This window comes from Pollachius pollachius, assembly GCF_949987615.1.
Source record: "Pollachius pollachius genome assembly, chromosome: 8".
In the NCBI taxonomy this organism is placed as follows: Eukaryota; Metazoa; Chordata; class Actinopteri; order Gadiformes; family Gadidae; genus Pollachius; species Pollachius pollachius.
This window is the reverse complement of record NC_136941.1, coordinates 13,126,521-13,136,650: the sequence shown is the minus strand read 5'-3', so window position 1 is coordinate 13,136,650 and position 10,130 is coordinate 13,126,521. Positions and strand designations below refer to the sequence as shown.

The 10,130-nt window shown below is 42.6% G+C and overlaps 1 protein-coding gene across 2 annotated transcripts; it reads left to right on the top strand.

Moving 5' to 3' along the window:
• Positions 1-339: 339 nt before the first annotated feature.
• Positions 340-10,123, top strand: LOC307079274 (deoxynucleoside triphosphate triphosphohydrolase SAMHD1-like). Of its 2 annotated transcripts, none has more exons than XM_079741499.1 (12): positions 340-545; positions 740-806; positions 923-995; positions 1,379-1,539; positions 1,833-1,948; positions 2,102-2,172; positions 5,277-5,435; positions 6,340-6,440; positions 6,759-6,867; positions 6,966-7,057; positions 7,179-7,294; positions 9,104-10,123. In XM_079741499.1, exons 1-12 carry the CDS (start codon positions 374-376, stop codon positions 9,115-9,117), a joined length of 1,251 nt encoding a protein of 416 aa, XP_079597625.1. In that variant the 5' UTR covers positions 340-373; the 3' UTR covers positions 9,118-10,123. The 2 variants fall into 2 exon arrangements, with proteins under 2 accessions (XP_079597625.1, XP_079597624.1); XM_079741498.1 differs by having other exon boundaries at positions 7,711-10,123.
• The last annotated feature ends 7 nt before the right edge of the window (positions 10,124-10,130 follow it).

Here is a 10,130-nt window from a genome sequence, read left to right as displayed (position 1 = left end):
GTCCAAACAAACATGACGCAAAATAAAGTGAAACTCATCACTCATCACACATCAGATTTTATATATTATTATTTAGACGGATTTGTGAGACTCATGTAGGGTTTACCAAATAGTCGGTGATAAAACGGTGTATATCTCAAGCAACTGTGTTTTCTGCAGATACTGTTGAACGCAGCGCAGCAATTACGTCACGTTTTACTCAGGGCACTTTGTCCCGCCTACTGGCCAGACAGCCAATCAGAGCGAAGCAACCCCCGGCATTTTCTCACGCGGGGAGTCTTATCCATGTCGGGCGCCAAGTCTGATCAGCTGAACCGACACTATTTGAGTAACGTAGTAGTCTCTCAGAAAACTCGCCGACTGTTTGATCAACATGGATTGTCCAGTGCGCCCAATTGAAGAGGATTTGTCCCCTGGCGTATTTAAAACGGCACAGAAACTGTTGTCTTCTGTCCCCCAGCAGTACTTTATGCGATGGGAAGTTGAGGACACATGTCAATTACTTCGAGGGCAGGGGCTCCAAGAATGGACGGACACTTTTAGAGGTACATTTTGTTTTTCTATTTTAGTGGTAGATTGTCTTTTGAACAGCCATCCAAACCTCAAACTATTTGTGTATACATTGTCCAGTTTTAGCATTAACGCTAGCCCCCTTGACCACTACTGCTAAACACAACCTATAGCATTTACATTGTGGCCATTTGATAGATAAACATATGTGTATATACCTTTTTTAAAGAAAATGGAATAACTGGTGTTGGGCTGCGTGAACTTACTGAAGAACATTTGCAGAAAATGAATATTAGGTAAGTCTGGCAGGGACAACTGTCGCTCAATAAGATATGGTATTTGCCTGATGAAATGTGCTAGTCAAAGTCTATCCTCATACACATTTCTAACTCTTATTTTTTCATTTCCCCAGCCCGCTAGGTGTCCGCCTAAAAATTCTGCACAGTATTAAGAAGCTCCAAAGTTCTTCAATAATCCCCTCCAAGGTAATTCAATTCTTGCAGAGAAAGCATCAGAGATAAGACCAAGTAAATGGTTGTTAAGCTAAAGGTTTGTTTTGCTATGGTTTGCTGAAACTCTAAACCCTTTTTGAGCCAAAGGAATGTCCACACCTGTGAAGCATAATGCAAAACTGTAAACCTGCTGTATTTAGCATATTTGCTTTCAAACTCACTTTGTTTCAAATCAAGGCAACAGACCAGACAGCTTTTAGGCCTGTTATCTCTGCAGTATTGAATGTACTGGTGTTGTGCCTGCAGTATTTCTGTGATGTACAACATGTCGCATCATGCTGATACAACCTATCAACACCTAAACGGCTGATTCTGTTGCTTGGAGTAATGTTTTTTTCCCTCCTCTTCTCTTTCAGGTTTTTAATGACCCCATCCACGGACACATTGAACTCCACCCTCTTCTGGTCAAAATCATGGACACACCTCAATTCCAAAGACTGAGGAACCTCAAGCAGCTCGGAGGGGCCTACCTCGTTTTCCCCGGAGCATCTCATAATCGCTTCGAGCATTCCATTGGGTGTGTGTGTGTGTGTGTGTGTGTGTGTGTGTGTGTGTGTGTGTGTGTGTGTGTGTGTGTGTGTGTGTTCCCACATATGTTTCCAGATATTAGGCCTTAAATACCCCAAAATTAATATAATGTATGCTTGTAAGTTCATTGCTTTCTTGAAAAATAATGCATGGTGCACTGCATGCTTGTGTAGCAGCATTTAACTGGGATATCTTTTACTGACCACTTATGTTTGTATCTAACCGGATTCTCTGTGGCAATATTTATCAATTAAACCATCTGTGTTAATTGACTGGTTGCAGAGTTGGGCACCTGGCTGGAAGACTTGTGCACTCTCTGAACGAGAGGCAGCCTGAATTGCAGATAAATACCAGAGACATCCTCTGTGTGCAAATCGCTGGCCTCTGTCATGATCTAGGTGAGTAAGAGCCACACCCCAAACCCAGAAAACAACTGCCAGTTTCTGTGTGAGATTGAAACCACTTATGGTTGCCGTGAGAAACGATGGGAAGGTAAATTAATGAATGAATGAATAGTTCCATATTTCCTTAACCTATTTCTCCCTCTCTAGGACATGGACCTTTCTCTCATATGTTTGATGGGATGTTCATTCCTAAAGCACGTCCAGGATCCAAATGGAAGGTACTGAAGTGTTCTCCCACTGCTTTCCCTATAACCCAAACCCCTGTTTCAAGGTCAGGCGTTGCAGTTTGTTTATTCCCCTTGCTGTTGGTTCGAAGACATTTCAAAGACCCTTATCCCTTAACACGCTAGAACAGGTCAGACGTCTGGCAAAACATTCCTAAACTAACTTACTAGTTACTACCTTCTATCCACATCCTCAGGATCCAACCCCAAAACACTGAAGCTTTCAGAAACTAACTAACTAAATGTAATCTCAATTTAGAAAATAAATTTTTTGTCCTTGAGATGTGATAAATGAAAGGTGTTTTTGGTAAGTTTTGAATTCTTTGAGAATCCAGAAAAACATACCGGCCCTCTCTGCTCCCTCCATACGTTTCTCTGCCATTGAGATGGTAACTCAGGGTTTGCGAATGTGATTGACAATTCCCCAACCCAATCATGGAAGAGCCTGGAGTTGCCTAAATTGTAAAAGGGCTTGTACAAGGCCAGACACAGTCAACTCTAGGAAGGTTACAGATGTCTACAGATTTAAGAGCTACAATTTTAGTATAATCTGTGGCATAGTCATCCATCTGCTGACAAGATAACAAGTGAAAAATGCTATGGGAGCATATTCATTTCGAGCACATTTAGTTCTTCTGAAAAATCAACCAAATACAATGATACACATGTCAACGGAATCTGTATCCCAAGAATTTGAATTATAATTTCCCAGATTTTCTCCCACAAATGTATTAATTTTTGGACACATTGTTCTCTATTAAGTCAACTGATTAAAAGTGTGGATCTGTTACATTTTTTATTTATTATTTAGCAGTGGTAACTCATGAGTCAATCGGACTAGAATAGTTTCTATTTTCATCCCATTGCCTGGTCGTAATCTGAACTCCACCAACGGTCTTGGCCGCAAGCTTTGTTCTTCTATATTTACATGTCCTCAGTTCTTGAGTTGCAGGCCAACTTTTATTTTTTATTCTCTTAATCGTATCATGTGCTATGATTACAATAGGCTTATGCAGACATATGGTAAACAAGTTGGGATCCACCGAAAACACATTTTCAAACCAAGTACTTACATTTGGATACTTGCTGATACAAAGTACACATATAAGTACTTCATACTACCATTGCAGTTCTAACAATGACATCGAAAATATGTTTGATTTTCATCAGATGTTTTTCAACTTCTGACTATAATTAACTGTACAACATGATGCTTTTGCTGACTTGGGTTGTTTGTTCCCTATATTAATTTGACGTTTATGATAATTCTTTGCCCATTATAGAAGGGTTTGCACGATATATGCAATGCATTATATGCTAGTTATTGTTATTTTGTTGAGGCAACGGAAATGCATTGTTTTCCTTTTAGAAAAGACGCCATGTAGAAACAAAACTAAACTTGAGTGCACTGACTCACTTTAAAGGTCCCATGGCATGCTACTTTATGGATGCTTTTATATAGGTGTCATTGGGCCCCTAATACAGTATTTGAAGACGTTCAAGAACGTCTGCCTTGGTTCAGAATTACAGCCACTACGAGCCAGTCCCACAATGAGGCTCCGCCATGCGCTGGCCTTTACAGTGGATGTATCGCAATGGCTCGGAATCATAATGTCATACGGAGGCGCACACAGCTTTTTGCCGTGTTCTGTAAATATTCAGAACACTCCAGGTGCTCCGGGTGGAGTCCTGGAGCTCTATATCTAAATAATTTAATATAATGTATAGATATCTATATAATATATATTATCATGGCCAAAAGCTGTGTGCGCCTCCGGATGATATTATGAATCTCAACTGGTTCTTCCATGTCAATCTGAAGTACAGACTGAGCGGCGACATGGAGGGAAAGGGATTGTTGACCAGGATTGTCTCCCAGCGGGCAACAATCCCTTTCTCCTCCATGTTGCGGTTCAATCTGGACTTCAGGGAGCCAAAGCCAAAGTCCTTCTCAACCATGGCCGAGATAACCCCCACTATGAGTCTCGTTGTGGAAGTACCAGAGACATCAGAGAACCCGACGCAGTCTAGTCTGTTCACCAAATGGGAGCTTTACGCAAACCTTACCTTATGTTGTTGGGTGTTATGCGCCATAACACCAACAGCAGAACGGTAATCCAAATAACAAAGAAGTGTACAACACTTGCGTTACGGTGTGTATATTCACACACACACATGTGGCGCTCGTTGTCTTGTCATTGTCTCATTGGGGGGCCAAATTCTCTGGGCGGGCAAAGCACAGAAAGGGGAGGTAACCTGGCCCCTTATGACGACATATGGGGCCAAATCCGAATCGACACGGCTGAGCTTTAATTTTTCAAAGGCGGAGCAGGATACCTAGTCCTCGTTTTACACCTAGTGTACTTTCTAGCCACTGGGGGACCATAGGCAGGCTAGGGAAACTCATATTAATGTTCGAAAACCTAAAAGTGATATTTTCATTCCATGGGACCTTTAACAAAGTGAATGAATCAGTGGGAATACTATTCATGCGAATGAGTGAGGCCGACCCTCACAAATTAAGGAAAGTATTGAGAATACCATGGACAGTATGGATAATATACACCCAACACCGATTTGACGCAACATATAATCACGTATCCACATGTGTCTTGATTGTTTCTGAAAGTTGTACGATCTCCAATGTACTTGTGTGCATCCGCACTCCTTCCTTTTGCCTACCTGCTCAACTCACGAGAGGTTACTGCGACGTTGCTGTAAAATGGTCTCGGGTGAGGTTGTATCTGAGTCATTTTAAGATAACTTGACCATGAGCACAGTTTGGGACCAATATGGAGTGCGGTTGTGACCATAATCAGCCCTTTAGGTTTATCTATTGGCAGGCAGTTATGATTCAGCCGATAAGGGTTGGCCATTGAAATGTTAAATGTTTAGAGGTCACTATTTGGCTGTTAGCATTCATTAAATAAGATAAGAGCTATATATCAGCTGTTTGAAAAACCCTTTCAACAAACTAGTTGCAAATCAAACCAAGTTTATACAAGCTCATGAAAAGCTTGTACTTTGTGCAGTGTTCGAGTTGTGGGGGAAAGTTTGTTGAATCGTGTATGCGTTTCTGCTTGTGTGTGTCATTGCAGCATGAGACTGCGTCACTAGCCATGTTTGACTATCTGGTTGAGGATAATGACCTAATGCCGGTGATGGAGGAGTACGGGCTGGTTCTACCGGAGGACCTTGTCTTCATCAAGGAGCAGATAGGTGGACCCCAGTTCTCCATTGACTCTCCAAGCAGAGAGGTATGTACATTGACTCTCCCAGCAGTGGGCTATGTACATTGACTCTCCCAGCAGAGGGCTGTGTACTGGGGCTGTACGGTATGGACTAAAATGTATATCACAGGTCAACAGTGACAGCGTCTGTTATCACGTTCCACCGCTGGCTTTTTTTGTCTTAAGGACTGGCTTTGGACAATGCCTGTGGAAGCGATGTCTGAGATGCAGGGACAGTTTCACGCTACCAGCTTCTGTCTCGTACGGTGTGGAATGAGAGCTTGTGAAGGGACTAATGTGCAAGTACGCAGGTACGCAGTAAGCGCGCCTGCGTGCTTGCGCAATAGTATACTATTGCGCAGTATGCTAGCTACTTCGCAATAGTATGCTAATGCACAATAGCGTACTGCCTGAGATTGCAGTATCGCTGTCAAATCTGTCCCGTGGAAAAGTAATGTTGCGCCGAATTGAAACTTTACTTTTTACATTAAAGTAGTTACGTTAATGTATTAACACGCAACTTACTGTGTAACGCGTTACACACAACACTGTCTACCAGTCACACCGGTCTCAAAATTCCTACCGTAGTATGTACATTGACTCTCCAAACAGAGGGGTATGTACATTGATTGTGGCGTATGTGCCTGACCAATAAGAAATCGCAAAAAAAATAAATATGTATGATCTTTCACTTTTCTAGCAATGGTGGGAAGAAGTTTTTGGTCAGCAAGGCTGTCCAAAAACCTCTTCCCACCATTGACAAAAAAGTGAATCATTCTCACAGAACCTCCTCCGATTAGTCTTGCTACACCACAAAGCAGGTCTTTTTTGTGTTCTGAACCTCATGGACGCTGAAATAAGGTTTCCTGTGAAATGTGATGTGTTCTATTTCTGTTTGCCCGTTGACCGTTTCCTCGTGCTGTCGCTGCAGTGGCCATACGAAGGCCGTCCAGAGGAGAAGTCTTTCCTGTACGAGATCGTGGCCAACAAAAGGAACGGCATTGATGTGGACAAATGGGATTACTTTGCGAGGTCAGTCTGTCTGTTCTGCTGACCGTAGCGTCGGGAGTAAATGCCACTGGTCTTTGTAAGATTTTCACTGCCGCCATAACTGAAGTGATTAGATAAGGGGGCAGGATATTGTGGTGGCTAGGTGGTACATGGCTCAATCCCCTACCTTCCTGTAAGCAGCCTTAAGCAAAAGCCTACTCCTTGATGCTCCATACTGACTGGTATCAGAATTCAAACCAAGTCGCTTTGTAATAAATATATGAAAAGTTCCCTAAGTGACTAACTAGTAAACCTGCATTATTATTATAATATATTTATCCTTTTCATTCCTCATCTCAGAGACTGCTATCACCTGGGCATCAAGAATAACTTTGACTACCACCGCTTCCTAAAGTTCGCCAGGGTGTGTGATGTGGAAGGGGAGAAGCACATCTGTACCAGAGACAAGGTCAAATGATCTCAGACTTCTGTTGGTAATCTGATTCGAGCAGCTCTCTAATTGGTCCTTTATTTGACTAAACATAACTCTGGGGATTCATTCAACAGGAAGTGGGCAATCTGTATGACATGTTCCACACGAGAAATTGTCTCCACAGAAGAGCCTACCAGCACAAAGTAGCCAACATTGTTGAGACTATGTAAGTACTGTGTCTTTGCTAGGTACTATAATACTACCAGTATCATCATCTAGTCCGGTATTAACATGATGAATCAGAGTCTTTGTATTCCAAACTGAGTTTGGTTGTGCTTTTCAACTAGGATCACAGAGGCATTTTTATTGGCAGACAAACACCTCAAATTCGAGGGGTCGGATGGGAAAATGTTCACAATGTCCACAGCTATAGATGACATGGTGGCATACACCAAGCTGACTGGTGAGTGTTGAGACCACACTGTGCTGTTTTTGGCTTCTTAGTGTTGCATAACGCTTATGTTATTTTTGCAATACCCAAGAATAATTACAGTGGGGCAAAAAAGTATTTAGTCAGCCACCAATTGTGCAAGTTCTCCCACTTAAAAAGATGAGAGAGGCCTGTCATTTATCATAGGTATACCTCAGCTATGAGAGACAAAATGAAAAAAAAAAATCCAGAAAATCACATTGTCTGATTTTTAAAGAATTTATTTGCAAATTATGGTGGAAAATAAGTATTTGGTCAATAACAAAAGGTCATCTCAATACTTTGTTACATGCCCTTTGTTGGCAATGACAGAGGTCAAACGTTTTCTGTAAGTCTTTACAAGGTTTTCACAAACTGCTGCTGGTATTTTGACCCATTCCTCCATGCAGATCTCCTCTACAGCAGTGATGTTTTTGGGCCTTCGCTGGGCAACACAGACTTTCAAATCCCTCCAAAGATTTTCTATGGGGTTGAGATCTGGAGACTGGCTAGGCCACTCCAGGACCTTGAAATGCTTCTTACAAAGCCACTCCTTCGTTGCCCGGGCGGTGTGTTTGGGGTCATTGTCATGCTGAAAGACCCAGCCACGTTTCATCTTCAGTGCCCTTGCTGATGGAAGGAGGTTTTCACTCAAAATCTCACGATACATGGCCCCATTCATTCTTTCCGTCACACGGATCAGACGTCCTGGTCCCTTGGCAGAAAAACAGCCCCAAAGCATGATGTTTCCACCCCCATGCTTCACTGTAGGTATGGTGTTCTTTGGATGCAACTCAGCATTCTTTCTCCTCCAAACACGATGATTTGAGTTTTTACCAAAAAGTTCTATTTTGGTTTCATCTGACCATATGACATTCTCCCAATCCTGTTCTGGATCATCCAAATGCTCTCTAGCAAACTTCAAATGGGCCCGGACATGCACTGGCTTTAGCAGGGGGACACGTCTGGCACTGCAGGATTTGAGTCCCTGGCGGCGTAGTGTGTTAGTGATGGTAGCCTTTGTTACTTTGGTCCCAGCTCTCTAGAGGTCATTCACTAGGTCCCCCCGTGTGGTTCTGGGATTTTTGTTCACCGTTCTTGTGATCATTTTGACCCCACAGGGTGAGATCTTGCGTGGAGCCCCAGATCGAGGGAGATTATCAGTGGTCTTGTGTGTATTCCATTTCCTAATAATTGCTCCCACAGTTGATTTCTTCACACCGAGCTGCTTACCTATTGCAGATTCAGACTTCCCAGCCTGGTGCAGGTCTACAATTGTGTTTCTGGTGTCCTTTGACAGCTCTTTGGTCTTGGCCATAGTGGAGTTTGGAGTGTGACTGTTTGAGGTTGTGGACAGGTGTCTTTTATACTGATAAGGAGTTCAAATAGGTGCCATTAATACAGGTAACGAGTGGAGGACAGAGGAGCCTCTTAAAGAAGAAGTTACAGGTCTGTGACAGCCAGAAATCTTGCTGGTTTGTAGGTGACCAAATACTTATTTTCCACCATAATTTGCAAATAAATTCTTAATAAATCAGACAATGTGATTTTCTGGATTTTTTTTTTCATTTTGTCTCTCATAGCTGAGGTTTACCTATGATGAAAATTACAGGCCTCTCTCGTCTTTTTAAGTGGGAGAACTTGCACAAATGGTGGCTGACTAAATACTTTTTTGCCCCACTGTATATCTTTCACCTTCATCCTGTTATTTCTCACCCTCCCTCCCCCCCCAAACTACTCTGGGGGAGTCGATCAATGTATGTGTATACACCTTCATCCTGTTCTCATCCTCCTCCCTACCAGATCCCTTTCTCTGACCCCCACTTTTAGTTGATTAAATCCTCCACCCTGCCGGCATCTTCTCCCTCCATTACACTTGAGGAGTTGATCAAACAATTGATATGTATTCACCTTGATCCTGTGCTCATCCTCCTCCCTGCCATCTGTCCCCAACACCAAGACTCCGATCCTTTATCTCAGAGATCAAGGACAGATCCCCCCATGACCAACAGGTCTGGGGCCCAACTTGCCCCGCTAATTGTTCAACCCATGGTGCTATCCATTTGTATGGTACGCCGGTAAGTCCGACCTGCTCTAGCGAGAACTTGACGTAATTTCCTGGCTCGTAGCACCTTAAAGCATTCGAGTTTCTCATTGGCTAGTTGTTGTTATTGTTAGCAAACCAGCTCGAAAACAAACAACAAAGGCCATGCACAGCAAGACCGTGCAATGCATAAATGTGTGACCGGAATAAAGTAGCAATGTATTCAAGTGTCTAAGAGCATTTAAAATCTACATTAAAATGACCAACGTGGTACAAATACAAAGCAATAATTCTCTTAAAAGGGCGCAGCCATTTTTGTTGTTGAGTCGTTCAGCTTCACTGAACTCGGTCTACTCTCAGAACTACCACTGGGAAGGTTTATATTACGACCAAAAGGGGGCGTGCCTCCTTGAAATGCCGCAAGGAATAGAAAGGCACATTTGTGGCAAACCGGTTAGCTGAGTGGAAAAGGATGCGAGTATACCTTTGAAACAAACATCTACAACAATGCAGAGGTTCCACTTGTTGCCATGGAATGAAAGCAGAACATAACTGAGTACAAGGCAGGGTTGGGTAGTTTCTGGTTTCACTGGTTTGGTGCGGAGTGCAAGGTTATACCGGTTTATCTTTTGATTACCGACATTTGTCATTAGGAGATGTTCTGGCATATTAAAACGTAGCCTATTGTTTACTTCAGGACCTTGTGTTGATGCTAAATATAACTTGTATTGCAACTTGGGATGGTTATTCTGACTTTTTGTTCAGAACTATAAGCGCCACTTGTTA